This window comes from Protomyctophum parallelum (assembly GCF_964188405.1).
Source record: "Protomyctophum parallelum genome assembly, chromosome: 9".
NCBI lineage: Eukaryota > Metazoa > Chordata > Actinopteri > Myctophiformes > Myctophidae > Protomyctophum > Protomyctophum parallelum.
In genome coordinates this window covers 17,393,467-17,409,631 of record NC_139706.1, presented here as the reverse complement: position 1 = coordinate 17,409,631, position 16,165 = coordinate 17,393,467, and the positions used below count along the sequence as shown (strand labels likewise).

The 16,165-nt window shown below is 43.4% G+C and overlaps 1 protein-coding gene across 13 annotated transcripts in view; it reads right to left on the bottom strand.

The window, feature by feature from the left end:
• nf1a (neurofibromin 1a) overlaps positions 1 to 16,165 on the bottom strand; it is a 118,696-nt gene that overhangs the window by 78,665 nt on the left and 23,866 nt on the right. For 5 of the 13 annotated variants that reach the window (XM_083773862.1, XM_083773864.1, XM_083773868.1 and 2 more), the window contains exons 11-26: positions 15,473 to 15,547; positions 14,998 to 15,129; positions 13,551 to 13,688; positions 12,781 to 12,894; positions 12,314 to 12,393; positions 11,238 to 11,361; positions 9,911 to 10,211; positions 9,455 to 9,528; positions 8,315 to 8,398; positions 6,306 to 6,701; positions 4,370 to 4,509; positions 3,742 to 3,864; positions 3,422 to 3,505; positions 3,011 to 3,127; positions 2,222 to 2,403; positions 105 to 316 (exon numbers count right to left, since the gene is read on the bottom strand). In XM_083773862.1, the coding sequence (XP_083629988.1) occupies positions 105 to 316; positions 2,222 to 2,403; positions 3,011 to 3,127; positions 3,422 to 3,505; positions 3,742 to 3,864; positions 4,370 to 4,509; positions 6,306 to 6,701; positions 8,315 to 8,398; positions 9,455 to 9,528; positions 9,911 to 10,211; positions 11,238 to 11,361; positions 12,314 to 12,393; positions 12,781 to 12,894; positions 13,551 to 13,688; positions 14,998 to 15,129; positions 15,473 to 15,547 (2,376 nt within the window). The remainder of the gene's footprint in view (positions 1 to 104; positions 317 to 2,221; positions 2,404 to 3,010; positions 3,128 to 3,421; positions 3,506 to 3,741; positions 3,865 to 4,369; positions 4,510 to 6,305; positions 6,702 to 8,314; positions 8,399 to 9,454; positions 9,529 to 9,910; positions 10,212 to 11,237; positions 11,362 to 12,313; positions 12,394 to 12,780; positions 12,895 to 13,550; positions 13,689 to 14,997; positions 15,130 to 15,472; positions 15,548 to 16,165) is intronic. The other 8 variants (XM_083773869.1, XM_083773871.1, XM_083773866.1 and 5 more) reach the window with 4 other exon arrangements.

The following is a 16,165-nucleotide window of genomic DNA, read 5'->3' as shown; positions in this document are numbered from 1 at the left end:
TCAATTTACAACAAAAGCGCAAAATACACACGTGAGATATTAAATACATGACTAAATACAGTCGAGTGAAGGCCGGCCAGTATTGATTATATAGCATCACACACCCATTGAGAACCCGGTACCACGTTGGCTAGTGCCATTGCAATGGGTAGCTCTCCCTGGTCTCCCATCATGGTCACGAGTTCCACCAGTCTCTCGAAGCGGTCGGCCAGCACCGTCTCGGCCAGGGTGTCGAACTCCGTCCCTTGCTGTAGGATCTTGGTCAGCACCTCCATGAACGTAGCTCGTGTCTGGAGGTCTTTGTGATAACCCAGGCCTGGTGGGAGCACAGACGGTTGAACCTGACTTCATCTACAGAGCATTTTATTTGAAACCCTTGGACTGCCACCCCCAATAGCAGCTTTTCAGTGCATTCTGCCAGCTCAATTCATATCTTTTAATTCATCATTTTAATGTAAAACAAATCCATGATATACACACTATATCTCATTTTCACGGGGCAATCATATAGTATATTAGGACACCCAGTCCTGATGGTGGTGGTAACTTCACCATTTTACCGAATCGGGTGTCGTCATTTCCGGTTAAACGGAACATCAAAACATCCGCTATCTTTCTGCACTGTGTTACACAGTCATCTGTCCACGATGCTATGCGATTATCATTTATATTTTCATATCTAAGTCAAATTAAGCTCTAATCAAGCCCGAATATCGCATTTTACGCAGCTATGCTATGCTGAAATATGGATTTCGGACGGTTTTAGTTAGAGGACAACGGCCGTTGGCCAAACATGCTAAAAGTTGCTACATTATTTAAAACAAAGCCCCCGATTATAGGGAATAAAACAATGTCAATCTCGTCAACGGAAGTTCTGGATTTTTTGATTAATTACTTCAAAATCGTCAACGGTAGTTCAATTTACAATTTAGGCATTTAGCAGACGCTCTTAATCCAGAGCGACTTACATTAAGCAAGAACAAAAGCATGGGAATACATCACATAAAAGCATTTATCATGAAACATGCGTAAGCTAAGAAAGTAACAGTGGAATATCTATATAATGAAACTATACATATATACTACTATGCTATACATATGTACTATGGCGTGCTATGACTATATACAATGCAATTATAGTGCTGTCTACATAACATGCTATAAGTCTGTATCAAATGCTATCTAAGTCTACGGAAGTGCTATCTAAGGGGGTAGGGTAAGTGCTATGGGCCATGATGGAGTCTGAAAAGGTGGGTTTTCAGACTACGGCGGAAGATTGGGAGTGATGCTGCAGTTCTGACTGCAATGGGAAGTGCATTCCACAGTTTTGGAGCCAGAAGGGAGAAGAGTCTGGGACGTGTGGAGCATTGTCCCAGCGTTTTTAGTGAGGGTACTTCCAGCTTCCCTGCGTTGGCTGATCCGAGTGCGCGGGAGGGTTTGTAGGGTTCAATCATACTTGCAAGATATGGGGGATCCATACCTTTGGTTGCTTTGAATGCCAGCATCAGAGTTTTATATTCTGTGCGGGCAGCGACCGGGAGCCAGAGGAGGGAGCGGAGCAGGGGGGAGACATGTGAGAATTTTGGCTGGTTGAAGACCAAGCGAGGGTTAACTGGCTTATGGCCAGCCTAATTAACAGTGGATTGTGCCTTCTGCCTGCACTATTTATATGTTTAATTCGTCATTTTAATGCCAAAAGAAAAATCTTTGATATACACACATCTCATTCTCACACGGCAATCCTATAGTATTAGACACTGAGTCCTGAAGGTGGCGGTAACGTCACCATTATGCCGATTTTGACCTCACCAAATAGAGCGAATCTGACGATGTCACTTCCGGTTTAAGGAACAACAACATCCGGTACTAGCTTTGGACTGTGCAGCACTATCAGATGTCCGGTGATGCTAAGTGATCATTGTTTATTTTAATAACTACGTCAAATTAAGCTCTAATCAAGCCCAAAATATCGCATTTTACACAGCGATGCACATAAAGACCGCGCACATGCGTGATCAACCGTGCACGCGCGGATTTCGGCCGGTTTTGGGTAGATTACATCGGCCGTTAGCCCAACAAGCTAAAAGTTGCTACATTTTGTTATATTAAGCTCCCGATTACAGGGGATTAAACGATTACGTCAATTACGTCAATATGCCATAAGGGATTTATTGATTCATTACGTCAATAACGTCAATAGCCACATAGGGGGTTTAATTACCTATGGAGTGCATGAGGCCACTGTCCACGTTGGCGTTGAGCAGGTTGGACATGGCGAGGACGGTGCAGTGTCGGAGAGACGCCAGGCGGCGCGACATGCCTCTCTTCCTGCCGCCCACCGGCTGCCCGTCGTCCTCCACCTCGCTGCAGTCGTTCAGCAGGTTCATGAACAGCGTGAAGTACCTGGGAACGACGCGGACACGCCACAGCAGGAAGACAATGCTCTCAAACACCACCATACTGACGATAATAGCAACTTAACTTTCATTCGATGTTCACTTGCTTTATTAGATTGGACGTTGGAGCAAAATGGAGCTGGGAACGTTTTTCCCCTTGTAGATCCCGCCTTGCCACTGCCAGGCTTTTTAATGTTAACCCATTTTGGGAGGGAACCCCTTTTGGTGTTTTAAACATTGTGTTATAATTTAGCTATTGAAAAATAGCAGATCTACAAGCTCATAGCGCGCCACCGAGTGGCGCGCTATGAGCTTGTAGGTCTGCTATTTTTGAAAAATCGTGAAATTATTTATTTCAGAAAACTGGACTGATTCAGAAGACATTTTTTTTAATTGCGACGTCAGGCTTAAATGGGTTGATTCCATGTGTGGAGAGAATTACGAATGATGTTGTTCCTCATTTACATGCCGCACCCGTCATTCGAATGAACCCCTTTTACAACATAGAATATATTTTAGAATATAGATTGTGATGGGTTCATTGCGGGTGGACAGAGAGGACACATACTGTAACTACAGCATGACAAACAGCGACTGATCCATTCAATCCTTACTTGAGGAAGAGCTGGGACTTGGCCTCCATTAGTTCTACGCCATCTCCTTCTTCAGGCTGCAGGGGCAGGCCAGCTAAGAGAGACACCACTGCCTCCATACTGGCCTGATCCAAGTCCCTACAAAACCACCGGAATACAGAAACACTCGCAGTTAGCCTTTTTTGGAGTATTTCTCATTTAGCGTCAAGCTAAAATGACATTGCAAACTCAATTTACGCGCAATATTAAGGATGAGCCCAAAGCTTCAGAATACAACACTGAAGATAGTAATTTTCCACATCGTTCTTCGTAGACCTGTAGTAGGCGTTACTGCTGGTTTTCTATTGTTTGAGGTAGTTAATTAATTGCATTCAAATGGCATTCCAGCTCGGACAGTAGGTGAATGCACAGGAACATGAAACCAAGATGCACCTTGTCAGACACTTGATGTCATCATCAGCGGCTTGGTTTGAGGTCCCCATCACCCAGTCAGTCAAGTACTCCACCATCTTGTTTCTAAAGAGAAGAGACAATGAACCTCCAGCATTCCAGGCCACCCACCAGTTCTACAAAGTACGTCTATTCATGTATTTATTTATACAGCCTTGTTTCGCAGTCAACACATTGCGTTCTGTTGAGACCCCTAACATAACAAATATGAAAACACAAATTATACCATGTTATACATGGACAGAAAAGGTGGCAATGGCCTCCAGCCCTGCAGGTGGTGCTGTAACATAAGACACACTCACCTGAACTTCATTTCCTGGCAGAAGGAAAGGTCATCTCTCCTCTCCATCATCACCTCCACCAGCTGACATAGTTTGGTTTTAATCTGGATAGCATGGACCATGTTGCCAAGGATACGGACGTATCTGGAGGTGGAGGGAGGGAGAGAGAGAGAGAGAGAATATCATGATGTTTGATATATCCTTACTGGTTTTACTGGTTTGTGCTGCTTTGGTGTTATTACAAATGGCTACCTTGTTTGACCAAAGGGTCGCGTTGGGGGTGGCAAAACGGTTGTTAAGGTAAACCCCCATAATTCAACTCATTGAGTTGCAAGGAGATGCATTGGTGTGGTTCACCGTTTACCTTAAACGTTTGGTCCCAAACCCGACCCTTTGGTGTGGTTTGGGCTTAAGAGTTTGACCGTGCGCTTTGTAAATCACTCTTGATAAGAACATAATTATTCTATATGCCTCAATTGTAACATTGTAAGAAAGCCTTCAATAAAGCAATTTTTAGACAATATCTTTATCAAATCTTACTATATTGAATTGAAAATAAATAAATAAATAAAGTAAGTCTCGGAGCTCTACAAACTGGTGTGCGGATGTTCCTCCTCTTCCTTCATGCACACGCAGCACACAAACTGACCTGACCAGGTTGAGCATCATGGTTTCGATGCTGGCCTGTCCCAGGTGTTCAGAGCTGCCTTCAGTGTGACTGTCCAGCAGGTTCTTCATGATGGCAATGGTCTGCTCCACAAACTGGGTGTTGGTGTCATTGATGGGGACCTGAAGCAGTGGCACACAACAAACACAGTGTCACTGATAAGACACTTCATCGACACTTCTCTGACAAACACGCAGCATGTGCCTTCTGCAGCACGGCTAGCACTTAAATCCCACAGTATGTACTTTGTTGACCGGGAACCCCCCCCCCCCCAGTGGTCTACATTTTCCCCCAAACCAAATCTTTTTTTGCAGGAAAAAACTGATCTAGGGGGCACAGTGGTGCAGTCGCTAGCTTACAGCTAGAAGGTCATGGGTTAGATTCCCACCGTGGACACCGGGGACGTGTTCTGTGTAAGATACCCTCATGAAAAAATGCTGTAATCCTGGTCTCTATACTGCCTCCCCCTGGTCAGCCCGGGGTGGCTGATGGAGGGGAAAGGAACTGGTTGGAATAACGTGTTCCTTCCATGCACTACGTCCTACTGGAAAAACGTCCCCCGTCAAGTAGTCTCGCGTTACCAGACTGTTGCCTCCGCGATTTCCAAACGCTTCATCATACAGTCTGGGCCAACGGAAGAGAGGTCATGAATGAATGAATGAATGAATGAATGAGTTTATTTCGAACATTATTTGAAGTCAAATACACAAAAAACACTGAAACGAAAGAGAAAATACTCGTAACAATGTCCGAAAGGGAGTAGGGTGAAGTGTTAAACTTATTTGGCCCCTACCCCCCTGGGTTTTTTTACCCTTATAACTTAATAGTATATATACATTTATAATAACCCGGTTTATCATTGCTTAAAGGAAGACATGAAAAATAGAGCAATAAAATAAAATAAAAAACAATCTCGGAAAATAATAGAAATAAAGTCAATACAACTGGTAAAACCAGTACTTTAACTAAATAAGAAATAGAATAAAAGGTATATATTTCCAGAGGCCCACAATGGGCTGAATTAGCACAAAGGTGCTAGGACAGACAACCAGTTGTGTTGACTCAGTGCGTCAACACCGCCCCTCCTCGTCTAAATACCTCCTAAATATGATCATTTTATATGACCTCTTAAAGTGGTTAATGTTAGGGCTGAGTTGCACCTCGTTACTTAGTCTGTTCCACAATTGGACTCCACAAACTGAGATGCACATACTCTTCGATTTTAATTTAACATAGTGTACTTTGAAGTTGAGTTCTCGTCTTAAATTATAGCCCCCCTCTCTGTCACTGAACATTTTTTGTAGGTTACCTGGTAAAGTATTTATCCTTGCTCTAAACATAATTAGTGCAGTTTTATATTCAACAAGGTCCATTAGCTTCATGATGTGTGATTGTAAAAATAGTATATTGGTGTGGTCCAGATATCCTGCCTTATTGACTATTCTGATTGCTTTTTTTTGAAGTATGCATAGTGGTTTTAGATTACTTTTGTAGGTGTTTCCCCAAATTTCTACACAGTAATTGAGATATGGCAGGACAAGCGAGCAATATAGTAAATGTAGTGATTTATGATCCAAAATGTGTTTGGTTTTCCCTAAAACTGCAATGCTCCGTGCAAGCTTTGTTCTCACATAATTTATATATGAGTAAACTATAAAGCGGAAGTGGAGCCTCCTCCCCACTTCCGTTCCGACACCGGGTGAAAAATGGGTCACAAAACCGTGGGATATTTTGAAACTAGGTTGATTTTTCTACCACAACTAAAAGCATCAACCTGCATGAATGAGACATCACAATTAAGTCAAATTTCCATATCGCTTATTCGCATCGCTTCTGGTGTTATTTGTGCAGTGCACATGACAATAAAAAACGGCACCGCCGCCAACCAAGAAGGCCCTCTGCCGCCGCCGCCACTCACCGGCCCCTGCGTGTCGAAGAACTTCCCGATGTTGTTCCTCAGCTTGTTGAAGAGCATGGGGTAGAGGGCCGGGCTGAGCTCCAGCCCCAGCAGGTCCTTGACGTTGGTGCGCACGTGCAGGCCCACCCGGTCGTGACCGCACACCAGCAGGGCCAGCAGCCGGTCGAGGAAGCGGCCGAGCGGAGTCTCGCTGCAGGCCGCCGCCGACGGGGCGGAGCAGGAGGCGGAAGCGGCGGAGTTGGGCGTCTCGCAAGAGCCCACGGAGATCATGGAGGGCTTGCGCTCGTTCACGGGCCCCATGGGGGGGCTGTAGGTGGCGGGGCCCGGCGTGCTGCGCTGCTGCAGGCACACGCCGCCCAGGGCACACAGGAAGCCCGTCATGTTGATCCACTCCTGCTGTGGGGGAGGGGCAAGCGAGGACACGGAGTGACCGGTAAGAGGACAAAGGGAAGAGCGTCTTATATGGGCTACGTGCACAGTACATCAGTCGGTGCACAGAATGTGTGTGGAGTTATTCATACCATTTTGATGCCTTTTGCTATATGTTGCTTGCATAAAATTAACCATGGCATCCTTTCTCTCTCTTTTCTTCAAAACAACCTACTGAGTAGACATCCTAGTGATTGAGACCAAGCTTTAGATAGGCCTTGCAACTAAGAATTGAGCCGTGTGAACACACGATCTAACATCTAAATGGACTAACGGTATGTTCTTCTATTTCTGTAATAACAATGTATCATTGCATATAGTACTACCAGTTAAATAGCTGTAAACATAATGTGCTATTTGCTCTGTCTCTTTGTTTTCCATACAGGTTTTAATTACCTGATCACCACTGATCTGACTGATCTGACTGATTATTACTGTCTTGTTTAATCTTGCTATTCTCGCAATCTAGAGATTAGGCCAACAGGCAAACTGAATCCATTTGTAAATACTACCAATCTGTACTTTGATTATGTGTAATAAATAATGTAAAGACACTGGTTTGGATTATTTAAACACTGGCATAACAGTTTCAAGCTTTAAACAGTATATACATTTCTGAGTAATTCGCCTAATAGAAACTATTTAGATGTTATAGGCCTTCCCAGGGGCCTTAGGTCTGATATAATTACCTCAATTGTGCACGATTGAACAAATCAATTAAGTAGGCAGCAATAAAGGTGAAAATATTCAGGACCCAAATGTGGGTCACAGGAGGCATCCATTGGGGGTCATAGATTTTGTGTAGAGCAACATTGAAATGGCAATGCAATGACATAAGGCCAAGTAATTAAAAACTATATTTAGTTAAAGGAGCATTCAGTGATTTGGGTGATTTGGGGGGAAAAAACCCGGTCCGCCCCGGTAACAAGATGCACGGGAACGCGGGTTACGCAGTAGTCCTGTTCATTTAACTCTGAGAGTGTACAAAATAAACCAAATGGAACCGTTATTTTATTTAACTACATCTTTGAATCCTGTTAGATTGCAAGAAGAAGAAGAAGAAATATATATTTTAATTATATCCATTTTTGGGTCTTTGTGGAATCTTGAATGTTGCCATCTATTTGTCTGCTGGATGACAGCATGTATGTGCAAGTAGATCATTCAACCTCTCTTTTGCAGTTCTTGAATAAATGCTGGAAGACAGTGAGGAATAACATGCAAAACAAAAAAGAAAGAAAAAAGTTGCATTTCCTTTGCTTTTTATGTACCTTGGCTACTTGAACACTTGAACGTCCCCTTGGGGATCAAAAGCGATTTTCTTTTTCACCCCGATTTAACCAGGAATAAAATACCATTGATAATTAAAAAATCTGTCTTTCACGGGGGTGGGCCCAGAGAAGAGTAAAAAAATAAATAATCATCCAGTTCTATGGCATTAATATTCAATGAAAATAGCCGAATAGCAAAATAAAATAGGGCTCCACAAACTCCCAAGTCACACCAGGTGCAATGCGTTTGCGGTACATCTGCTATTTTCAGTGTCACCGGCACACAACACAGTATAAATCAAACCTTACCTGCCCGTCGTCTCCCTTGTTTTTGGGGAAGTTGAGAATGTGTTTGGTGGTCTGGTCCCACTTCGCATGCGTGTCTTCCCAAGCCTAAATGACATGGACCGTCTGGTCAGTGTGGAACGTTTTGAATTTCATCTGAGAACCATCTATCCATCCATATTAAGACTTTAAACCATTTAGTCTTCTGAAAGAATATATACCGGAATTCAAAGATCTGTGCCCATTTTCACGATAAAAAACAAATAGCAGACCTACAAGCTCGTAGCGCGCCACTCGGTGGCGTGCTATGAGCTTGTAGATCTGCTATTTTTCAATAGCTAAAGCATAACATAATGCTAACACCAAAAGGGGTTCCCGCCCAAAATGGGTTTTAACTAGCCATGTTCCCCTCCTCAAAACATCTACACGGACCTTCAAGAACACAAACTCCATAATCCATAGAAGAATAACAAATTAACAATCTGCCTTCCTGTCTGACTGAGAAGAGTTGTTTGATCTTTGATCTTCTATGATTTCAACCAGTCGTTTATAAATCTTTTCTGGATCAGGGCCCACTTGAAAATCTCAATTTATAGATGACAACAAAAACTAATTTGTCAATGTTTAAAACAAAATTACTATTTTTTCCCCACCCTAAAACATGATCATCAAGTATTATTATAATATAAGGAGGAAGAACGTTTTCCAAAAAGTGTACAGTATTTGTTAAAATCATGCTTTTATGTGGACACGCCCACCAGTTCATTAAGTATGCCTGGTTTGCCTGGTGGGTGGTGATGGGTGGTGATCCACCTGAAGCCGCACCCACAGCTGTAGTTGTATGATAAAGGGGGAGGGGTTAGGGGAGGGGCTGATAATGTGATGTCACTATATTACTGTTTATTTTATTTGCCCGTTTGACTGTCAAGGGTTCAGCCTCCAGGAAAAAACCCTAAATACAAAGTTAATACACCATTGCACATAAAAACGACTCCAGGGTGTCTAATGAAGTACTGTCACCTCATACGACACATGAAAAACTGGAAAAATAAAAATAAATTGTGGCACTCCATCTTTAACATTCATTATTTAAATATAATATCATCAATAAAGTCGGCCCCAGCCCACAGGCTGAGAATCACTGGATTCAACCGATGTTCTTACTTCAATGTTCCCCGGTGTGGGATGTTCTATCCTCCTCAGCAAGGCCATCACTCTCTTCTGCAACGTAGAGCGGCCTAGCAAGACATAGACACGCCGATAAAGACAACTGATAAAAGATAAATGGGAAGAATATCATATAGAAGGATAATGTATGTATGTGTGAGACAGAGAGAGAGATCTAAACAAGCAATCCCCTGCCGTACAATAGGGGTGATTTAGACACGTGACGTCCTCTCAGGAAATAACAGTTCAACGGTTTTCCTATTCATTGCTTGCCATTTCATACAAGCGTGACTTCAGCTATGATACCATAGCGTATTACTGATGGGTTTGGTGTTCCTGATGTCCAAGGTGTGAACGTCTGTTATGTGCATTTATTTTTTTATCAATAACGATGTGCCATGCTGAACGGCACCAAGTCCTTGTAGATGTATGCCTGTGTGAACTACACAATACCTGAATTTCTCCTGGGGAAGTAAGTAAGCCTATCCACCCGCCAGCCAGTCTGACCTGTGCCCATCATGTTGCTGACGGAGGCCAGCTCGCTGAAGGTGACGTAGTTGGGCAGGATGTTCTGGACCGGCACCTCGTCGGCGGCACTGCGGATGTCCGCCTCCTCACAGAGGTGTCTGAAGCAGGACATGGCCACCAGCACCGCCTCGGCGTCCGGACTCCAAAGGAACATGTACAGACACACCTCCAGCTTGGTCTGGGCTTGCCGGCAGAACGGGATGCCACTGCCCAGGGTGGCACACTCCTGACAGGAGAGAGAAAGGGATGATGTTTACGTCTGGGTACAGAGAACCGCTGGTAAACTAGAATGAGATACCTTTATCTCTTCAGGACGATGGAGAGCTGCACCTGCTGTGGGTCAAAACTATTCCTTTTCATGTGATAAAAGCATGTGTTGCAATAAAAGTAATGTAAGAAAAAATATTTTAACATACTAGTATATCTAGTAAATCATTATTAGGGGCACCGTTTATTAGCCTAGTTCAGTGGTTCCCAAAGTGGGGTCCGGTCCTTGAGGGAGTTCCAGGAGGTCCCCAGCTAAATGATAGTTTGGAACCAAATGTACCCTTAAGGGTCTGTAACAAATGGAATCAAATGGACCCTAACGGGTCCATTTGGTTTAATTTGTACACTCTGAGTTAAATTAACAGGACTACTGCGTAACCCGCGTTCCCCGCTATTTAATCAAATATTCTACGCTGCCTAGATTGTTTTATTACCTTTGCAGCATACGCCGAAGTATTTGCACTTTTGATCCGTGAAAAACCGCTAGTAAACAATCCCAGCATTTGTTATTGAGCCGACAATAACACAGACAAAGAGCAAAGCTTGGATTGGGCTCAATTTCCCAGAAGCCTTAGCAGCCCAGAGAATGGGTTGATTTCCGGTTTCGTCATAACGTGACGGCCTCGTCACCAGGTCTGCGACAAAGCCGCAGTTTCTTTTAAAATATTAAACAAATAGCTATTAGTGTATTAAGCAGGGTTGATCGGTTCATTAAACAATTTAAAGCCCTCAAAGTGTTAACATTGATTGGGGTCCCAGAGATAGAAATGCCATTAAATGGGGGACTGTAGACTAAAGCCCAACACACACCGGCTCCGTCCGACGCGACGCGTTGCCGCGCGGCGCCGCTTGGAAAATAGAACTGGTTCTATCGGCGCGCCAGGCGAGGCGTCAGTGCTGATAAAACATTAATAGAAATATACTGATAGTAATATACTGATAGTAATATTAATATACTGATTGTAGTAATACAATCAAATCAAACCTTGTTCTTGAGTAGGAACTTGTTCCTGCAGATGAGGATCTCCCTCAGCCATTTGAGCACCTCTGTCCCATTCACGATCTGGTGACCAATCAGCTTTCGGCAGATGAGGAATAGCACCTGGGAACTGAATACATAAATGGAGTGAATACACAATGTGGAAGGAGCTCAGACCAAGACATCAGGAGTCAGAGGTCCTGACCAGCACAGGGCAACCCACATGCTACAAATGTCACTGCTTGGTGCCTAAACAATGCCACGTCTTCTACCCATAGGGGCACCAAGAACGCAGCCAGTTGCACCGTTTGTTGTACAAGCTATTAGCCCGCGCAACTTCCTCGGTTCCCCGACAGCTGCAACCCACAACTGAAAAAAGGCCTGGGTAGGCAACCCGGACCTGACAGAGATCTGCACTCAGCGCACGTTTCTACATGTTATTTATATTATTTTCAAATATAATATAGTTGGGTTGGCAGTGGCAGTGGCCTAGAGGTAGCATAATATAGCTCAAACTGGTTGTCCCGAGTTAGAACCCGGCGCAGTGGTGTCCAATTAGAACTTAACCGGGATGTCGAAGCTTCTTGCATAACGATGTCTGCGACTGCGTTGTAAAGCCAGATATCGCCGAGGATATCTGGGTTGTATAAGGCCAAATATCACGTCTCGTACGGCGTACGTAGGACCATGACGACGCCACGCGTGTATACCCACATATAAGGTTTCTACATTAGCCCATTCTAAATGCCTTCTAAAATCATGACGGTTTTCTGAAAAACCTATGTTTCTATGTCAGTGGTTCTCAAGCTATTTCACGTCAAGGACCCCCCAGAATTATCTGTATTTGGCCGGACCCCAATCTGAAAATATGTTGTTCCAGGGACCAAAAAACGATTTAGCTAAATTATAACGTAATGCTTAAAACACCAAAAGGGGTTTAGGCATATATGGAGCCTTCGTTACAGGTAGAGAGACCACATAAAAGGACTTACCGGTACTGTATCTGACTTAATGCAATATGCTGTATATCTGCCCACTGCGCTTAAGTACATGCATGAGAGACGCTGAGGATGATTAATTACCTGATGTCCCAGAAGGTCTCAATGGGACCGTCAGGGTTCCACAGCTCGATGGTCTCTGGTTGGTGGAGGACTAACAGTGCCTGGAGACACAGGACACGACACAACGGAAGGATAAAAAGTTACACACTAGTTAAAGGTGAAGATTATTTCATGCATTACTTTAAGAAATTAGAAATGTAAAACCAAGGGTGCATTAATGAAATACGGCCCGAGACTCCGCTCCGATTTCAGAACAATTTGGTTTCAGCGTCAAAGAGCGCTCCGTAATCAATTAATTTACGAATGGTCAGACTATATAGACTTCTTAACTAACGTTTCCATTTTCATTCACCTTTGAAATGATCATAATTAATTACTGCCGTTACCAGACCTGAATGTTAATAAAGGTCTATCCTTCCATGTAAATGCCCCCCTATTCCTCCCTATTCAAAAAAACAATGCATTGAAGAAATTAGGAATAGTCTCACCTCCATGGCTTCCTGGGATAGCTGGGCTGAGTTGGCCAGAGGAACCAGCTGTACCAAGCCTGTGATGAGCTCTGCTGCACTGCTCTGGATCTCTGGGGCCTGCTTCACTGGATTCTAACGCAGCGATAGACATAGCAAACCAAGAGGTCTTTACATGAGAACGGTGTTCATAGAAAACGGCAAAGTAAAGTATCGTTTGGCTGGGGTCCCTTTAGACGAGAACGGTGTTTTCAGGAGGTGAAAAGTGAAAAAGCAACAAAGTGAAACCACCTCCCAGAGTGGAAATCTTTGAGAACGCCGTATTATCCCTTCTCCGTGTAAACGGGCAAAACTGTGAATCCGCAAAACCCATATAGTATTAAAAGGATAGACTGATCAGGCGTGAAGCATAGTAAACTAGCATCAAGAAGAGATACAAGGGGAGTGAAGTGCTAGGGGTGAGCTGGAGACTGCATAGGTCAGTCTTCAGACAATGGCAATAAATTGAGAGTGAGGCTACAATTCTGAATGCAATGGGGAGTTGTATTCCACTGTTTGGGAGCAATAGCGGAGAAGAGATTGTGTTATAGAATTGATAGAATGCCTATGTGCGTAACTGCATATTATACTTCACAACCGGGGGTCATGATGACACAGACCCTTTGCTGCCGTCGGTCAACAGTTGAGTTCAAACACTTCTACTCTTCTCCTTCTGAACCTAACCATCTTTGTTGTAAATCAATGTCTCTCAGTCCATTGAACAATCAATGGATTTTTCGGGCCCTACTCACATGCAGCATGAGTTTGGGGTCTGCATGGATGAGCTTGACCAAGGCGAGGAGGAGGCACTTGTAACTTCGTGTGTCCAGCTCTGCGCCTTTCTCTTTGAACTTAAGGCTGGTCGTCATCTTCTCCTTGAAGGTGAGACTCTGTTGGGAGCAGAAAACGGCACCATGTGTTGATATGGCTGGGGTCATTATGTATAATATATGCCACAGTGATGTAAATAGGTTTTCAATGTAATGAGTCCCGGGATGCAGGGATGGTCTTTAATTTAGACGAGTCCCGGGGACATTTTATGAGTCCCACTTCGACGACGTTAGGAGTCATATTTTGCCATTTTTTACAGCATTTATATCCCATTTAATTTGATATGGTAATGTGGTTATATTCATGTAGAAAACAGAAGAAGAAATGATTGTTATAACTAAAGCTAGCAAAATAAAAATAGAATAAAAAAAAACAGTACAGTATAGTACAGTAGTGCATGCATCACGTGGATGCAGAGGTCGTCGTTTTATTGCATCCCTTAACTATAAGGGATGCTAAATGCACCCTAATGTAATCTCTGATGCCATCAGGCTCAGTCCGTGGTACGCTAGCATGGCATGGGTTCGGGACGTGGTTTTCCGTATGTTTCTTATTTTATTTTGTTGTCATACTCCATTATCTGTTCCGGGAGGTCATAGAAACATAAAAAAAAGAGGTAGATCTGCTATAAAAGAAAATTACGTGAAATTGTGGCGCACATCTTTGAATATTTCTATTCTTTCAGAGAGAACGTTTTTAACTCAAATCTTTGCTTGCGGGGTCCCTGGAACAACATATTTTCAGATGGGGGTCCGCGGCCAAATACAGCTAATTCTGGGGGTCCTTGACATGAAAGAGGTGGAGCACCACTGACATAAAAATGTTCTGAAATGTTTTTCAGAAAACTGTCAGGATTTAGAAGCCTTTTTTTTTTTTTTATCTACCTCAGGTTTAACCCCTTTTGGTGTCAGCATTATGTTATGCTTTAGCTATTGAAAAATAGCAAATCTACAAGCTCATAGCGCGCCACCGAGTGGCACACTACGAGCTTGTAGGTCTGCTATTTTTGAAAAATCGTAAAAATGCAGCACAAATCTTTGAATATATATTCTTTCAGAGGCCTAAATGGGTTAAAACTAATGAAAAGAGAGAGGTTCAGCTGCAGCACAATTGGTTGAGTCACCAGGGGGCCGCAATGTCCAATGAACACAGCATATCACAGAGGTCTTTCTAGCTGTGGAAAAACTAACCAAGGTCATATCAAAACAAACAAGTTTCAGCGGTTCATGTTCATGCGTTTCACACGTGAACTGCTGCCCCCTAGTTCTCAAACTGTGAACTTCTCGTCAACGGGTGTAAAGTAAAAAGGCCTTGTGCGGATGCTACCGAGGTGTGTCGTGCTTGACATGTGATTTATTTGCGTCATACCGGCGTCATGCGTAGAGGGGCATGTGTGTTGAGTCCCTGGATGACCCGGTTGAGCGTGTCCGAGAACATGAAGCGCAGCTCTCCAGAGTAGCTGTATACTGCATCAATCTTAGGCCACCAGTCCAGATGGGACTGGGAGAGAGAGCACACACACACACACAATTCATTCAAGTTGCCTGGTAATAATAATATATCTGTACAGACCACGTAAGTATACCATACACAGAATACACGTACATATTAAGCCCATATAACGCATACCTGTACAAGTGTACAGTTGTCCAGTGATAGATATATATACATACACACACACACACACTTCTACAGAGTATGCCCCTAGACACTATACTGTACTTGTACAGATTATTCCCATATGAAGTATGCTATGTCTGTCCATAATGTACGCATACGGTATGCTCGCCCATACACATTATATCCAGTGCATATACAGTACATTAGTGTACAGATTACTTACATTGGTGATGATTCTGTGCAAGGAGTTGACCAGGACAAAGTGAAAGATTGAAGGAGAGGAGGCGGCCAAACAGACCTGCAGGGGGAGACAGGGGGAAACTAAATCCTCATTTCTATAATTACAATATCTCAATGTCAGGGAGAAACCACCCAACTCCAAAATGTTTTGTTTTTTCCCCCCAGGAAATGAAGAAAATCTTAAAACAATGTAATACTGCCTCATCAGTATTGTTGGTATTGGTATTGTGACTATAATATATTGAATGAGAGGGGGAGAGGTAGTGGAGTTAGCTGCTTTTGCAGCCAGTTTGAGGGTCCAATGGAGTTAAAGAGTTTTTTTTAGCATGTACTCTTATCAAGAGGGGGGACATGGACCCATAAACCTTACCATGTCCCATTTAGACCCGAGGCCCATTCTAAACACGCCTTCTAAATCCTGACCCACATTTAAAGAAACATTTAAGAGTTTCAGTTTTAAACATTTCGGGTTCGATCCCTGGCCGGGTCATACCAAAGACTATAAAAATGATACCCAATGTGTCCCTGCTTGGTACTGAGCATCAAGAGTTGGATTGCAGTATACGACTATTAGCGTCATGTCCAGGGAGTGTACTTGTATATCAAGCCGCGTTCCCAAGTAGGCCGGTGGCCGACTGCGACGGGCACGTACAGGTCTAGTAATAATAATAATTCC